This window comes from Macaca nemestrina, chromosome 11, assembly GCF_043159975.1.
Source record: "Macaca nemestrina isolate mMacNem1 chromosome 11, mMacNem.hap1, whole genome shotgun sequence".
In the NCBI taxonomy this organism is placed as follows: Eukaryota; Metazoa; Chordata; class Mammalia; order Primates; family Cercopithecidae; genus Macaca; species Macaca nemestrina.
The window spans coordinates 79,540,626-79,559,314 of record NC_092135.1 but is presented as its reverse complement, the minus strand read 5'-3'; the positions used below and the strand labels follow the sequence as shown (position 1 = coordinate 79,559,314).

Genomic DNA, 18,689 nt, shown 5'->3' with positions numbered 1-18,689 from the left:
TTGTTCTTTCTCTGCTGAAACTCTTTAGGCAAAGATTAGCAGAAGTCTTCTAATTGCTCAATCAAGTGGGAACTTTCAGTCCTTATCTTTCTGTATTTCTCCTTCATTTGACTTTGACTTAACTCTCTTGGTTTTTGTAATACCACCAGCACCTAGTTTATCAATCTCCCATGGGGACTTCATTCTATCTGCCTGCCAAATGGTGGAGTCCCAAGGAGTGTGGTCTCATCTGCTGTTCCTCATTACATGCTTTCTGGTCAGCATTGCCCACTGTGGTTCTCATCTACCATCATCCACCTCCAGAAGTGCCATAAATTTAGTAAATACACAAGAGAAGCATTTTTTTATTGCTCCATAGACTAACTCTGATCTTTTGTTCCCTATCATGGTTATGGAACTCACTACTCAGCATCAGCTGTCAAACTATTTAACTTTGCTATTTAGGTTTGTGTAAGTTATGGGACAATAATTAGGATAACTAGAATTAGCTTGTAGCTTATATAGGATACATCATAGAATTGCATATGTAAATAGTGAATATTTTGGCTTAATATGTGAAGGAGTATTTAGGAAGCTATCTGGAATGTTATCTAAGCCAGGATTCTGAAGGTAACTCCAGCTTCACTGTCCATTACTCACTATTTCTAAACACCCACCAATCCTGCCTACTTTATTTACTTAGTATTTCTCCAATCTACCATCCTTCTCTGTTTGACCAATCACTGCCCTAACTCAGGCCTTTATAATCTCTCATTTGACCTACTCCTTCACCTCCTTTGAACCTGTGCACAAATATTAGCTTCTTAGGCTTTCTCTGATCACCTGTATAAAATTCCCATCTGCTACATACATTCTGGTTCCCTGTACTGCCTTATATTCCTCAGTGGCATTTATCATCTTGTATATTATATAATTTCTAATTTCTGTCCTTTATATCACCACCCCACTTCAAGATGGCAAGAATTTATCTGTTATATTAGTGACTGTCCTAATAGGAAAAAAAAATGGCACATTTATATTAGGGTAACTTGAGAAGAATTTTTAAAAGTCAGTATTTATAAAGGTGTAGATATAGAGATAGTGAAGTACTCTTGGGACTAGTAATAATTGGGCAGTTGATACCATTTTTAAGCCCAAAAGGGCATAGTGAAGGAGCAGGTGCCTGAACCTGGATTCAGAGAGACTATGTAGAGGAGGCCACTAGGCAGGAGCTGTGGCCTTTGCCTCAGCTTGGCTGATTACCTCCTTAATCCTCACTAATCCTAAATTACCCAAGTTCCTTCTTTTCTGGCCCATTTCACAGTCCAAACCCAACTTTAAGCCAGAGGACAAGGGGAGCACTTGATGTAGTCCATGCAGTACGGCCTCCCAGTGCATAGGGCAGGTGGAGGGTGGAAACTAAATCTACATAGAGGAGAGGGAAGGTATTCAGAATATCTTTTTTCTTTACTGTCAGCACCTTGAAGAGTGCCTGGCATATAGATAATATTTGTTGAATGAAAGAATTTGTTACTGCTTTACTGGCCGCATGAACTTTAGTTTTGTCTATTCTATTATAACTTGATGGCTGCATTCCTACATACTTGATATCAACTCCTCATCAGCTACAAAAGCAGTATTCCCCTCTCCCCCTTTTTAAACATCAAAACTCTTTTAAAAAAACATTCATAAATGCATCCCCAATATATAACAGATAAAAGTATAGTAAACAATCCCAAGTCTGTCTGCTTGGGTTCCCTCTTTGCCTATCAGGAATGTGACTGTCTTGTTTGAAGCCCACTGAAGTAGAAAACGGGATGAGAGACACATTCTTCAATGTGGCATAAGATTTCCATGCTTGGCTCCTGCCTATCTCTGCATCCTTATTTCTCAGTAGTTTCCTTATGTTTTACTATCCTGTAATTGAAAGAATTACAAAACTAGTTCTCTATACACGCTTTCTTTCTGTTCCAGCTGCTGGGAATTAGCTTCCTTTGTGCTTTTTTTTTATTTGAATGATAACATGTTTACATTCATTAAAATTAATAAAGATTCATTACAGTTGTTTTCTCTTTAGGCATAATTGGATCTCCTATACTGAGACATTGAATGAAACTTTGTTTTTTCCCCATTATATATTAAGCTCCTTGAGGTTCTTTTCAACTTTGCATTATTTCAGGATTTCTATTGTTAAGAGTTAAGGTTGGCCCACTTCTCTGATGTGAGGTTCATGGCAGGAAGGTTCCATGTCGCTCAGCTGCAGAGTAGAAAATACTGAGCAGGGCATACATTGGGATGCTGTCATTATAATATAAACTGTGTTTATAAAAGGACATCATCAATTCAGAAAATACCTTTTTCATTGACTGCAATGGTGCCTGGTGATCTTTCTATTACAATGCTAAATTATGGTCATTTAAATTATAGAATCATACATGCGTTTATGTTAAAGTAATTATCAAGCTAGCTGTGACCTATGAGAAAAATCCTGAAGAAATGACAAAGGGATCAGGTGAGTGTTTTTGAAGTCAAGTGTGAAAAGTCAGACCACTCCGGGTCATGGGACCCTGCCAAGGCAGAGCAGGTCAAGTGCTGTGCCCAGTGGGACCAGCCCCCAGTATGGTGCCAGGGACTGGGTGTGAGAAGCCAAAAATTGAGAATACACCTCAGAAAGGGGACATGGACAGATACCACAGACTAATTTGCATATCTCATGATTTAGCCCTAAGGTTGTGCTGATAATGGATCAGATATTTTCAGAGTTCAGTATTTTCAAAACCATCACTGATCACCTGTTGGCATTGTTTTACATCTCAACCAAGGACACACTTTTGGGACATTTGTTTAACAAGTGGTAAGCTTTTATTTGAAATGTTCGATTAAAGCAGAAGAGTCAGGCATTTTTTGTGCCTCCCCAAAGAAAGGTTTGTTTACTGTCCTTTGTGAATAAATATAATGTTATTATTTCCCATAAAGGAAAAGCTGATAGGGAGAGTAATGGGTAAGGTTAGGCAATGTTAAGCTCGTATATTAGTATGTTTAAGAGTGATCAGTTTAGGGATCTCTGTGACAGAGATGCCAACGCTCACAGTACTGTCTCATGTTGGAAACGTGTCTCCTCCACTTTTCCTCAGTCCTCTGAAATGATGGCCCTTTAGGAATTGACAGATACTATGCATATTTCTGTGCTGCTATGTGATTTGTCTAAAACAAAAGTTTCACAAAACAATTCTTACCATTGCCATTTAAGAGTCACTCTGATATGTTCTGTTTTCATTACAAACAAATGCTCATTATGATTTGTGAAATTAACTTCATAATTTCCTAATGGATAACACCTTGAAGTATGAAAAGTGCTACAGGATCTTTTATAGCTTTCCTCCTCCAGCTCTCTGTAATCTGCTACCATCTGTGGTGTAGGAAAGATTTCAGCAGTGACCACTGAAGGCCCTAAGATCTTGTCTCAACAAATAGCAAGGTATGTAACGGACTTTGGACAGGTTGTTTAACATCTCTGAGTTACAGATTATTCACCGGCAAAATGAGGGGCTTATATGATATTGTCTCTAAGTACTATCAGTTCTGACCACCTGTGAACTTTCATTTTAAAGAAAATACCTATTTCTATGGCCTTTAGACATTAGGGAATTTTGTCAAATTAAATAAATCTCAGTCAGGTTTGATGGTCAGTGGGGCCCACTGTCTGGTGTGTGTGGAAGGGTGTTGTATTTTACATCAGGAACTTCACAGCCCCTGGGAAATATAGGTCAAAGCCCTTTGCTCCCCTTACTCAGCTTTAGGGCGCAGTGACTAGAGGTGGGCAATTGCTATGGGGTAGGTATTGTCATTGGAAAGGAAGAAACCATTTTCTGCAAGAAAACAATTGGTTGAGGCTAGCTTTAAGCAGCTGTTTCATAATGGACAAAATGACTAGCTCATCCATTCTTCGTTTATTTCTCTGTATCCTCTATCAAATTTCTGAGTAAAGATTTTACACTATGCTTGATTAACATTCAAATATTATGTTTCAAATATTTTTAAAAAATAAAACTAGGCTTTCAAATAATAATTATGGCTTATAACTCTCTATTTTTCATATACTTACTATGTCAAGTTACCAATTTCATGTTATGTTTTTTCAAAAGAGTATTCCTGCCACAACTCAGAGCTCAGCTGAATCAGAGCAGTGACTAGAAAATCTGAGAAAGCTGAGCTTCAAAATAAGGTCTGGAAAGTGTTTCTTATTGTTACAAGAGAATCAAAATGATTTTCCTGAGCTTTAAGTCTATATAAGTATTTACTTGAAACTTAGCAGTGTAAAAGATAATGTGCAAAAATGTGAAAATGAGAAAAAACAGTTTCAAAACAAGAGTTAGTGATTATGTGAGACTTAGCAGAACAGAATATAGTCTAAGTATTAATCTGTCTAAGCTGTTTGGGAACAGATGTATGTGAAACAGATACCCGGTGTTCTGTTGTGTACACCCCAAGTGAGACATCTGTTGGTAGACCGTGTGGTCAGAAATAATGGAAGCAGGGGTTAAACCCCAATATGACCTATTACTCATGTGAATTATTGAAGGACTAATTACTCAGTAAAACATGATGCTTTGATTCATCAGTCTACACATTAAGAAAGAATCCTCTTTAGAAAAAAATTAATTCTGTTCCTAAGCTGTCAAATTTGAGGAAATTTTTAAAAGATGGATGCAAAGACTCAAATTTCCATAGTAACTGCAAATACTATCTGCTTATAAAGTTTTAAAATGTTTTCACAGGTCTACTACTTTATCATAAAAATAGCCTCAAAGGTTTTAGCTTTTTGTTAAGGTAGGTTGGGTCTCACAGAAAACAAATGTAGAGTGAATTTTCTAAAGCAGGGCTGTCCAGTTAGACTTCATGAAATGATGGGAGTGCACTGTATCTGAACTGTTCAATACAGTTGCCACCAGCTACATGTGGCTATTGAACAGAAGCATGGCTAGTGTGACTGAGAAACTGAATTTTTAATTATATTTAATTTTCATTCAATAACTGCATGTGGCAAGTGGCAACTGCATTGGACAACACAGCTCTGACACATGAAGAGTTGAAAATGTTTACTTTACTCCCAAGCTTTCATTTTAGTCTTTGTTTCTACATAGAAAGGAAGATACAGCTTTCAAAAAACGAACCTGAATGTAGAACTGGTGTGTTATGCAATTTGAGCTGCCTTTTTAAAGATAAAGCAACTGAGTTGAGAGATTTCAAAGTGGCAGAGTCCTTTAACATATTTCGTGGGCTGGGCATAGTAGCTCATACCTGTAATCCTAGCACTTTGGGAGGCTGAGGTGGGAGGATTGCTTGAGCCCAGGAGTTCGAGACCAGCCTGAGCAACATAGCAAGACCCCATCTCAGGGAAAAAATGTGTGTATATATATGCATACATATATATACATACATACATATATACACACACACACATATATATAAACATATTTGTGTACAAAATATTTTATGTGTAGATTAGTTGGTTACTAGTAAAGTTGAAGTCTTGTCTATAGAAATCATTGTATTTTTCATGGTCATTGTGCTACATTGTTTGAACTGAAATTTGGCAAATTCAATCTGTTTCTTACTGCAAGAATAGTACATAGATTTGAAATGGCACGTCTCTTAGTCTGTGTACTCTGACCCTGTGAACATCTGGAAACTAATGTTATTCCTAAATATACTGTGACCACATGGCACCATCTGAAGGCAAACACTTTTTAAAACTGATCTACTTTTGTGGACCTGTCCTCTCTCTCTTTCCTGCACCCCCCATGGGGCCCTTTGGGGCTGGAACTGGCACAGACCTATTTCCCTAGGAGTGGATTCATTGAAGCCAAGGGACATGCAAATTGAGAATCAGATAGACTGGACCAAGGTCATTAAACCAGAGAGGTCAATCCAGATGGGGTTGTCCAAAGTAGGAAGTTCTGAAGTGAATTGCAGGGATCTAAACACGGTAAAGCTAAAGGAATAGAGAACCAGGGCAATGGATATAGAGAACAGAGCAATTGAGTATGCAGGAAGATGCTATTGCTTAGACTGGACGTTTTTGTACCCTCTAATTTGAGAAAATGGACCATCCTTGGCTGGGCACGGTGGCTCATGCCTGTAATCCCAGCACTTTGGGAGGCCGAGGTGGGTGGATCACGAGGTCAGGAGATCGAGACTATCCTGGCTAACACGGTGAAACCCCATCTCTACTAAAAAAAAAAAAAAAAAAAAAAAAAAAAAAAATTAGCCAGGTGTGGTGGCGGGTGCCTGTAGTCCCAGCTCCTTGGGAGGCTGAGGCAGGAGAATGGCCTGAACCTGGGAGGCGGAGCTTGCAGTGAGCCAAGATGGCACCACTGCACTTCAGCCTGGGTGACAGAGCAAGACTCCATCTCAAAAAAAAAAAAAAAAAAGAAAAAAAAAAAGAAAATGGACCATCCTTGTTGAAATGGTCAGGGATGTAGTAGATATAATTCATTACAGTTGTGTAATCTCAGCACTATGCATAACCATATCGCTTGTTATCCCACCTAGCCTGCCACTTGATTGGGTTATTAGATTACATTTCAGACATTGACAAATCTACAAGCATCATTAAAATCCTAAACACAGGCTTCTTCAAAGCCTTCTGACTGTATTCCTGCCCAAGTTTTAGAAGTACTATGCCAATGATGGTGGTAGTATATGCTGAGCAACTGAGTTTTGATTGTATGTGTTTGCATGTGTATGTGGGTGTGGTGAGCACCAGGAATGAACTCTCAGCCATGGCTCTAAATGCTCTTGTGTTGGCCAAAATCGGTATGAGCTAGGAGGAGAAAAACAAAGGAGAGAGAAGCATGAAGTTGAAGGACATTAAACCATTTGCCAACTTTTGACATGCAAACCAGAATTTGAGGAACCTTAGTGTAATGGATGACTGAATTCAGAGGTAGGCAGGCAAGCAGGAAGGTATAGTTACCAAAAATATTTACCATTGGTGAGCATCTTTGTCATTGGCATGGTGTTATGAACTTATATTAAGCCTAAGGGTAAGTCTAAAATGATGAACCAGCTGGCATCAGGGAATTCCCGTGTCCATTCCTAGATTTTCATTAGAAACAGTGTTCTGGAAACTAACACTGCTGCTACACAGCAGTGCCCAGTGCTTGACTGAAAATAGTGAACACTTATATTTGTTTACTCTGCTAGGTTCTGTGCTAAGTATCTTACCTTGTTTAATCTTAGCAAAGAAACTATGTAGTCTAGATAGGATTTTTATCCCTAGGGTGCAGAGGTATTAAATAACTTGCCCAAGATCATAGTACTAATGCAATTGCTGGGGTTCAAAGCTAGGCAGTCTGACTCCAGAGCCTGCACTGTCCCCATTAGGTTATGTTGCTTCCCAAGTCAAGCAAGCAAGAATTCCCCCTAATGCCATCAGGAGTCCGTCTGACATCTGAGTTGGTGGTAGTAAAGCATCATGGTCTGAACCAAAATAATAAAAACCTTTGAAACAACATTATCTGACTTCTTTCAGGCTTTTAAGACAGTTCTGTCATCAACAGCTTATTCCATTTCTCTGGCCACTTCCAATTTCTGAACAAATGAAGAAAATGGGAGTGATAAATTGGAGTTTTTAACAAGTTTTTTAATCCAATATCTTTTCATGGAAACCACCAAACATACCCAAATGTAGAAATAATTATGTAATAAGCCTTCACGTTCAACCCTAAGAGGGGTGAGGCTCTATGTGACCCATTACTGAGTTTAAACAGTTTTCAATTTATGGCCAGTCTTATTTCATCTATACTCTACCCACATCCCTTCCTCCCCTGGAATGATTGAAGTAATTCCTAGGCATCATATAATTTCATCTATAAGCATCTCAGCATGTATCTCTAGGAGATAAAGATTTTCTAAAAAATCATATTACTACTCTTCAAATTTAAAATCATCTTTATAGTTTTACATATCCAGTTAGTGTCCAGATTTTCCTGATATTTTCTCTTTTAATATGTCAGTGTTGAAATGAGGTCCATATTATAGTTGATGGCTATGCCTTTTACATTTTCTCATCCACAGATTCTTCTTTCTTTTTTATTCCATTCAATTTATGTTTTGAACAAACTAGCTTGGCCTGTAGTTTCTCATGGGCAAGAATAACCTTCGGACTGGGATGCCCATCACGCTGATACCTGTAAAGGGGATGAGGCAGGCTGGGGAAGGGAGAGCCTCAGAGCATGATCAGATATCACAAGGTCTTTGCTTACCTAGGGTGAGGACTTGGGAAAAAAATTGCCCATTAGGAGTCCTGCCTTGGGCGAAAGTGGCCAAACTTCAGCTGTGCTGTCACAGGCTGTGGGCTGCCTTGGAAATGTAGGACCTCAGCTCCTCTGAAGTTGAGGTGGAGCTTGAGGGTACCAATCCCTGGTGGCCATTACAATGATAACTACACTCATTGCCATGGCATGGCAAGTTTCTCCTCAAAGGTGGATCCTAGCATCCACCATGACCAGTGAGGGTTTTTTTTTTATTGTTATGATCACTATAAACTCAAGGATTTAAACCTATTAAATATTTTTCAATTCACAGCAATGCATATTTTTACTGATCTTCAAATTGTCACAATTTTGGATTTTTAGACCAATGGGAGCCCCTTCATCTTGACTTCTGAGTTCTTTTGACATTACCTCAGCTGTCTGATAGCTTCCCTGCTTTCTCGAATGGCAAGATAATCCAGGTTCATCTTGAACATTTCATGCTTGAGATACGGAATCGAGCTCATTATCAGAGGGGCCTGCTTGCTTTTACTGGGTAGTGGTATTAGAGACCACAATTTGAGAACTAAGCAACATCATTGCTAAAACTTCCCCTATGTGTACCTTGTTACTTAGGTTTCTCAAAGAACAGAGCTAGAAAATATGTTGGGCTTTTTTGTTTTGTTTTTAAAGAAAAAATGTATCTTTAAAAAATGTTTTTAAAGAAAAAATTTAAAGAAAAAAATGGATTATGCTGATACTTCCAATTCAAGTGCAAGCCTAAGCTTTTCACATTGTCTCTTTTCTCCTACCCTTAAAGTCCTGATTCCTAACTGTAACAACATCATTACTCATTTGCTTTCTTTATATTATATAGGCACAGTAGAGTAACAACACCAGAACTGCCAATCAAAAGTATAATTACTGAAACCCACTTAAGATAGTTCTACAATTTTTTTTTTTGTTCATAGAGTGTACACTACTAGGGAGGTGTAGTCAAATTAGTATGTTTTAAAGACACTTGGAATAATTCATATCTGTGAAGTTATACCCCCAACTTATTTGTTTTTTCTACTGTTTCATTTTGCTTTTGATGTTTAGGCTTTTCTTTTTAAAAAACAATTTTATAATTACGTGAAATACTTATATGGTTCCAAAGTCAAATCTACTAAACAAACTATATTCTGGGAAGTATAGCTTTTATCTGTCTCCCTTCTATGCTTTTCCTCCTTCCTGTAGGGAGGAAAGCTTATTTGTTCCTCAAAGCTCTGGCTTGTTCTTTTATTTTATATAAGTGAACATGTGCATATATTCTTTTCGTCACCCCCACAGTACCCACCTACTTAAACACATGTACCATGTATGTGTTTTTCCACGTTGACTTCTTTCTTACTTAACGATATGCCCAGAAGATCACTCTGTAGCGCTTTACATCGGCGCCAAAATCCATTATGTACTATTGTTTATTGAACTCTCTGTTGGAGAAGCTTGGATTGTTTCTAGTCATTTTTGTTATCACAAATAGTGGTTTAATAAAGAACTTTTATTAAAAGTTCTTTCTGTTTTTTTCAATATGCTTTTAGGATAGATGCCTAGAAGTGAGATTGCTGAGTCAAAGAACAAATGTGTTAATAATTTTGCCCAATATTATTAAATTCTTTCAAAAGACTTGTGCAGCTTTGCTTTTTAAAATCATTATTGTAGAAGGGCATCTATCTCCTGAAAATTTCTCCAGGAGAGTTTCTTGCCAAAGTTTTAAAAAACAACCTGATACATAATAAATGGTATCTCAGCATAGTTTAAATTTGTGTTTTTCTTATTAAATCATTCATGTTTTTAGCCTATTCCTCCTGACATTTAGGGGGCACCAATTATGGGGTCTCTGGAAGGTTCCAAGATGCTGTAATCAATTTGACATGATTTCCGTCTTAAGATATTCACAATCTTCAGGAAGATATATTGACAAAAGAATAACTACATGATCTGTTTTGTGTGCAACTTAGGTAGTACTTACAGAGCATTATAAATGCACATGGAGAAATAGGTAAAGGAGAAAATCATTCTGTTGGGTGGGCCAAGGGGGAAGTCAGGAAAAGCTACAGAGAGGTTCGAGAGTAAACTTGAATGTGGGCCTTGAAGTATGATTAGGAGTTAGCAAGACGAAGGAGCAAGGAACCCATTCTAGAAAAAGAAAATTTTGAAAAATCTCAAAAAAAAAAAAAAAAAAAGATGCTTTGTCCTATTTGGAAAATAAGAACATTGTCTTGTTTATGGGGGAGATGACAGTGCTTTGTTTTTAGTCAGTAGTTTATACAGCATTTTGAATAGCGTGCCAGGAAATTGGCGTCTCAAACTGAGAGTTGGGGAAGGTGTGACAAAGGCTGGGCATTAGGTGAGATCAAGTATTTGTTTTTTTTTTTTTTGGTAAAGTAGGTAGCAGGATAGATTACAAATGGGCTCCACACTGAGGAGTCCAGTGTGATGGCTGATCCAGCAGATCAGGAGGCAGTGGCTGCAAAGCAGGGAGAATGGTGAGGTAAGCCTAGATGCAAGGGATATTGTCAAAGACAGAATTTGGAGGATGTGAGGCTTAAAAAGGAAATAAATAATAGTGATGCTGAGATTTCTAGCTTGAGCAGTGGGATAGTAGACACTGTGCAAATTAATTTTTAAATCAGCACAATGTGAAGCATCTTATTTAAAATATATTCGACCAAATCTTAGCATCAGATGTGCCAGTGACTTGCAAAATGTGTGAACAGAAGAGAAGTAGCTTCAAAAGTGCACAAACTGGAGAAATTGCTCCTGAAGGACTGTAAGTTGAACCCTTTTAAGCCTATGATCTGTGTTTTGTGAGCCCTAGGCTCTTTCCTTCTGTATCCTGTTTCTTATTAGAGTAGAGGCTACTTAAAAATAATCATAGTTTAAAGCTTTCTATTTTCAGAAAATATTATTCATTAGATGTTAGTAAATAATGTAATCTTTGTACATTCATAATTCTGTATTATTGGAGTGTAAAAAGTCAGTGGAATAGTAATTTGTAAATATGTCAATTTTTATCTGTGGAAAATAACTGCTCATACCATTTTAAGCTTAAAAGTTCATTTACTTCTTAAAATATCCATGTTGATATTATTTTGTCTAGTACAAATAATTAATATTTACCCCAAATTAAGCTTTTAAGTTTACTAAATGTTACAAACATAATTCAAAGCACTGTTTAGTGTCCATCTGTGCAGGAAAAATAAGATCAATACAATTGAGCAGCTGTTAGCATGTATTGGTTTCCTTATATTTTAAGTATGTTTTCATGTTTTGAAGGTGTAAAGGGATGACAGTATGTTTTGTTGTGGTTTTCATCATACAGATAAAAATTTACTACAGTTGAAATCTTGGTGAACATAATACATTTTAAAAGTTCCATTCCTCGCCCATTTATCTGGATATTTAAACACAGTAAAATAAATAACATGGATACATTTTTGTCATGTGATTTGATTTATGTTTTTTAAAAAGTAGAAATAAATTTCTAAAAGTTATTTTTATTTTTTTAAATTTAGCATTTTTCATAGTTGAGGAACAAACACTATGTCTTGGTACCCTAGCTTCTGTACTAAAAACACATCTGTCATGTTACAGGTTGTTTTAATGTTTTTCATTGGGATCAGACCTACTCTGGAAATATCTCATGGGTGAGCTTTATTTTTATGAAATGTTCTTGGCACTTGAAGACCTTCTTAGGTACGTGCTTGACTCATCTTGCATCCAGTTCTTCTGCATGGAAAATATGTGCATTGAGATTCTAAGTGCCTTTTCAAATTTGACCTTCTTAGATAATAATATGAGTCTCAACAATTAGGAAAACTATGGAATGCCTTTTGGCTTTGACTTTTCAAAAGATTTTTAGTCAGTAATATTTAATTAGTATTCTCTGTGTACGTTGTACATTTTTGTGTGATATGACTAGTTCCAAAGGAATATTCTAGAAGATCTCAGCCTTCTGCTTTTGAAGGTGATAATGTACTACTAAGTTATGCATTGCTTTACATTAAAATAATGTTACAGCCGTTACTTATTGCTTAACTAGTGGGTATAGGACATCAGGTTGAAATAATTGATTTTGAAGTGAAGAATTCTTGTTTATATCTTAAACTAACCAAGTATGTTCCTTAACTTTGAGAATAACAATGATCTTTTTCATTATTCTTGAGTAGACTGGATAAATCAGAAAACTCATGTTAGAGGTCCCTGTAAAAACTTCAGTCTTATTTGGTAAGTGTTCTTCCTTTATAAGAGTATCAATAAAATCAGGTAAATTTAAACTCTGAAAATTCTACATACTGTCTATCACGTTCAATTTACTGTTAATACTATGCACTGGAAAATTTTTTTTCACCTTAATGAAACCGCTGGTCATTACTGCTGCTACTGATGCTCTTTTGTCTGCACATACTGTTGCAACATAATGTGTTGTGCATTTGATACGGATATTATCATATTGCCATAAGGAGCTGCTATTATTTTAGACACCAACTGATTCCATGATAGTGTCAGATTTCTTTAACATATGCTTATGTTTTTGTACAAATGACCCCAAGAAACATCTGCTAGTTTTGTGGTGGTATCTACTGTTTCTTTTTTAGAATTTGACCTGTCAGTCACTTTTTAACGTGAATCTACAATATTAGAGTTGTATTCCTTTCTAGTTTTTATGCTATTGATATTAACAAAATCGAGTCAATTTTATGGCATAATGCAAAGAGAAACTGAAGCTGTCTATGGATGTTATTTTAAAAATACCCTTTTCATGATTGTGCCTTTAAAATTTTATCATTGGTTGACACTTTAAAATTGAAAAGTGCCCTTTTAATGGATCTTTTAGGTTCCAAAATCTTAAGTCGAAAACTTCTGTCTATTGGTCCTGAAATTACTCTCTGAATTTGATAAGTATGTAGTACTTGTGGTATATCCTTGGTCAGTTTATATCCTGTGCTAATTACTAATCTTACTTAGTTTCTTCGATGGGTGTGTGAGGACAGGCAAAGAAAAAGGAAGTGTAATTTCTATAAAACTGAAATCTTCATGGAGATTAGAGAATTTCCTAAATAAAAGAAGCCACTCATTCTGTTGTAGTTAGGATCCCTTCTTTTACTTGCTTTTTGTGATCTTGACTGAGAAGCAACAATCGAGATTTCCATTGCCTGACACTTTCTCTTCTGCTTTTCTTTTTGTTTCTCTTACATTTTTAAAGATAGCTGTTTATTCAAAAACAATGTGAACTTTTATTTATTGGACTTAAACCTGGAACATCAACAAAACAAAGAACAAACAAAACTATCTTTCCAACTTTATTTTATTAGAGGATGCTATCAATACAATTTTGTATTACATTCACACTTGATACCAAACCTAAACCCAAGAAAGTGTGTCCTGTGTTGCAGCATATCCCTCTGTTTAAGATAATAACTAGAACAATTTACTTTTATTTTCTACTCATCTGCTCTCTGTGCATCAGCTGTTGTCCTCCCTCAGCCTCGAAGCATGTCATCATTTTCATCTCCATGCTCATTCAGTCATCCTTGCTGCTCTTAGTCCCCTTTTTGTCCCTTGGGTGACTTATGTCATTAGGACAACCTTCTGTCCCCACTTGGCTGAAACTGAGCTGAGGCCCTTGCCAGTTGCATTAGGTGTGGCACCTTTCATGGCTCAGTTTGGGTCTCTGTGATATCTGTGTGCCTTCTACTCCAAAACTCCATTCTGCCAGAGGTGGCAGGGTGACTGGAAGCTTTAGTTTCGGTGATAAAACCCAACCGTGGCTATGCTGAGTGTCTAAGTAGCTTTCATTTAGGCCTTAGATGAAATAGGAGAGTCAGGTGCCTCTGTGACCCTTGAGAAAGAGAGATTTCCCGCGGCTCTCTGGGCCCAGCACTCAACCATTGAAGTGAGCTGGTTAGTATAATTTCCCTAAATTGTGGTTTAGTTTCCCTATGTGTAGGACTGGAGTAGGACAAAGTAAGGGGAGTCCCTAGTGACCTTTCTGCCTCCTGAGGAGCAGGCCATTTACTTTCAGTTGTAGCTTCCCATCTGTCTGTCCCTACTACGCTATCCAAGGCCCTGGAGGAGCCACAGGATAAGGGAGGAGATTCATGGAAAAGGGCCTTCAGGTACTAGGTATATCTGGAGTAACATTTAAAGTTTGAAAGACTCTTTAACAATTTTCCTCTGACACTTATTACTGCCTATACTGGTTTAGTTTTAGTACAGTAAATTTTGTCTATCATGGGGGTGAAGAAAATAGAAATATTCACATTAACTTTGTATGGTGCTTGGTATGATACTCTGAACAGGTGCACCCATAATTGTTTACTTGATGTTCTTTTTAATAAGTCAATTATATCATGGGAAATTGAAGAATAGCAAAGTTAATTTGTTTAATCATTCTATGGGAAATCTTGCGTGCTCGTTTACTAGAGGAACATTGGGTTTCTTCCTTAAAGGACAAGGCTTTTTTTTTTTTTTTTTTTTTTTCTTAGTTCGTGTCTTTTATTAACTCATACAGTTACTTGTCTTCTGGCTTGTTGAAACAGTAAGTCAGACAACATTTGCCACAATAATGTCTGTCAAAGTGGCTTGCCATAAACACCCCAGCACCACATTCATCAGATGGGCACTCTCGACGAAGGCGACTAATTTTGCCATTCTCATCCACCTTATAATATTTCAGGACAGCCAGCTTAACCTTCTTTCTCTTGTGCTTATTCTTCTTGGGAGTGGTGTAAGACTTCTTCCTTTTCTTAGCACCACCACGAAGTCTCAACACAAGATGAAGAGTAGACTCCTTTTGAATATTGTAGTCAGACAAAGTACGTCCATCTTCCAGTTGCTTGCCAGCAAAGATCAGTCTTTGCTGATCAGGAGGAATTCCTTCCTTATCCTGGATCTTGGCCTTTACATTTTCTATCATATCCGAGGGTTCAACCTCGAGGGTGATGGTCTTCCCCGTAAGGGTTTTCACGAAAATCTGCATTTTTGTGGCGGCTCCACCGCAGATGGCGGATCGAAAAGCAAGGACAAGGCTTTGTTTTGTTTTTAATAAGACACACTCTTTATAATTAAAACAAAATCCCAGTGTTAAGGGATTACTGTTTTAAATAATTGGATTTCTTTCCTTTGTTTCTCTGATCCCTATATATGAGAAAAAAATCTAATGGTGTCTTAGGATAATAAATATTTCTAGATTAAAAAGTTCTCTTAACCACTGATAGTTAATAATACTTCTCAAAGTTTATGGATGATACAGAATGTAATGTAAGGTTGAGAATTTTAGATTTGGAAAAGGCAGGGATACAAAAACTAGTGAAAAACAACAAACTGGAAACACTTTTAAAATAGTGATGTATTTATCTTTGCAATAAATTATTCAGAAATATAAATAAACTCACTATTTACATAGTTTTATTTAAATTTGTCCTCAGAATACTAAATTTAGTACTATACATTTTCTTCTTTCAGATCAATGCTTTCCTGAAAATGGTATTTTAATATCTGCAGATGGTTTAGTTTAACAGTGGTTGGGGTAAAAATGACATAGGGAAGCACAATGTGACAGCCCAGCACTGTTACCTTTAGAGAAACTCTCAGAATAAACTCTATTCCCCTTTCCTTCTCTTTCCCCTTTCCATACTCAAGAGCCCTTTTCTGAGTCTCTTAAGTCATGTGTGGACCTTGGAGAGGATAAATAGCAGGGTGAGTGCTAAGAGGGGACAGTGCTTTGCTTGAGGCAAAGTTTTCCTCCATATGGGACCTTCCTCAAGCCCTCCCTTCAAACCCCTTAAATGAGAGCAAGAACTCCTAGGACAGAGGTCATGTGGAAAGCGGCATTAGCACGGAGGAGGGTGGTGTGGAGGGATGAAAGATGCAAAAAGCAGCATTAGCATGGGGGAAGGTGGGGTGGAGGGGTGTAAACGGAATGAGAAGTGAAGTGGTTGAAGGGCCATTTTTCTAGTTGACCTCTGGGCTTTGATGAACCTTTTCCAATGGACCTGTTTCTCCACTTAGCCCTGGGCTAATCTTGACTCTTAACTTTCCAGGTATATGGTTATGCTGATTTCTCCTGGGTTTGGAAGCTCTGAGGAGCGCTGGTTCTAGTTCAATCACAAGACTTAAAGAACAAGAAAAATAAAACAATTTTTAAAAATAATTAAAAAGATACTTTTAAAGAACCAGTGAAAACTTGGGAGTAAAAATATCGAAGACTTGAGAAATTTTCATCTTTACCCTTTGAGTGGGCAGCATGAAAAATTATTGTAAATGGTGCTTTCAAATCTTACACAAGGTTCTCAGTTACCTTCATCTGTATTCCCTAGACCGTATTGCATCCCTTGCTATCTTGACTAATTCCCACCTACAATAATTCAATGGTCTCCCAATATAATCTGGTATTCTAATTAATAAGCTAAGAAATTATTTGTTTTTTCTCTCATTGGCGTTAAATATTCTTCAGTGCCCACATTTGGAAATATTGGAACACAGAAATGAAAAAAGATATGATCAGTTTCTCTGCTTGCCACGTTTTCCTTGATATGGCAATATGACAACAGGTCACTCTTTGAAGAAAATTCAGAGATGCTAAAATAGAAGTTAAAACTGAAGACAAGTCAAGGCAGGATAGTGTAGCAGTCTGCTAGGGCTGCCATAGCAAAATACTACAGCCTGGGAGGCTTGAACAGAAATTTATCTTCTCACAGTTCTTGAGGCTGGAAGTCAAAGATCAAGGTGCCATTGGGGTTGGCTTCTGAAGAGAGTTCTCTTCCTGGCTTTCAGGTGGATACCTTCATACAGCATCCTCATGTGGACTTTTCTCTTTGCCTGCATGGGTAGAGATCTCTGGTGTCTTCCTTGTAAGAACACCAGTCCTATTGGATTAGGACCCTACACTATGACCTCGTTTAACCTAATTACCTAATTTAAGGCCCTATCTCCAAATACAGTCACATTGGGGGTTAGGGCTTCAACATATTTTAGAGGAACACAAGTCAGTCCATAACAGGTGGATTTGCTATAGTTCTTCTTTACCTAAATCTTTCTTTTCCAACCTTGAGAGTGGGTTTTCGCCAGGTGTGGTGGCTCACACCTGTAATTCCAGCACTTTGGGAGACCAGGGAAGGTAGATTGCTTAAGCCCAGAAGTTCAAGATCAGCCTGGGCAACATGACAAAACCCCATCTCTGCGGGGCGGGGTGGTGGGGGACGGGGAAATTAGCTGGGCTTGGTGGTGCTCACCTGTAGTCCCACCTACTCAAGACGCTGAGGCTGGAGGATCGCTACAGCCCAGGAGGCAGAGGTCACAGTGAGCAGAGATCGCACCACTGCACTCCAGCCTGGGTTACAGAGTGAGAACTTGTCTCAAAAAAAAAAAAAAAAAAAAAAAAAAAAGTGGGTTTTATTCTTCCCTTAAATTCCTATTAATAGTGAGGTGAGGCTTTTTGTGTTTTTTTCAATACAATGGTTAATGTATGATTACTTAAAAATGATATATAACACCAAGAAATAAAGAATTGTTAGCCAAGTGAGAAGGAACATAAAGGAACATATTAAAATGGCTTGGAAAGATGGTAAATTTTTGCATTTTAAGTAGGTTTTCTCAACTCCAACTCTGCGGAACTTGGTCAATCTAATCAGTCTAAATGTAGCATAAATAATAATCTTAGTTACATGGACAGGAGAAATAGCAGTAGTAGCTCTCAAAGATAGTGAAATACATCTGAATATCACTAACAATGTCATGAATTTGCTTGTCCTAAAGTTTTCTGAAAGTATGAATTCATAACTGAGATTTTTTTTTGTCTGTGACTACTGATGTTTGAGGAGAGAGTAGTGTCAGCCCCCCCATTTATTACGTTTATTTCGTATTTTGATACTGAAATCAGTGTTCATTTTGTGTCTTCCTGATAAATCTTGCCTATAAGTAATTACCAAACATATTGAAAAGTTCTTAGGATTATCAGGTTGCTGGGCACAACCTTAAAAGGCCATGCAGAAAAGTGACTTCGGTGGCTATTACCCTGCTTTATTTAAGTCTGAGCATTTAGTTTCCTAGTACAATCAGAAATACTGACCTACATTTAAAAGTGCAACACTGCCCTATCTGTTATCTAAATCCATTGTTTTCCTGAGAGGAAATACCAGAAAAGAGGGCACCAATATTATTTTTCTGCTGTTCTTGATCATAAGTGATTACCTTTTTTTTGGTTAGGCATTCTGCTTCTGAAAGATAACTGAGGTTGAAGTTGGTAGAACTAAGATTCTTATATAAAATCATAGGAAAGATAATTTTCAGGATTATTGAATCATATTAAAAAATGATATGACCATGTGAAACGATGATAAGGACTAAAATGAGTTAATTCAATTTGGAAATAGTTATATTAGAATTTGCTTCTGTTTTTGACGA

At 37.3% G+C, this 18,689-nt stretch overlaps 2 protein-coding genes across 4 annotated transcripts in view; one reads left to right on the top strand and one right to left on the bottom strand.

The window, feature by feature from the left end:
- Positions 1-18,689, top strand: part of LOC105499537 (CERK like autophagy regulator) — a 130,188-nt gene that overhangs the window by 10,952 nt on the left and 100,547 nt on the right. The gene's annotated exons all lie outside the window — the stretch shown is intronic.
- Positions 14,771-15,324, bottom strand: LOC112423217 (ubiquitin-ribosomal protein eS31 fusion protein-like). The gene has a single exon (XM_071073005.1). The coding sequence runs from the start codon at positions 15,262-15,264 to the stop codon at positions 14,797-14,799; it is 468 nt and encodes a 155-aa protein (XP_070929106.1). The 5' UTR covers positions 15,265-15,324; the 3' UTR covers positions 14,771-14,796.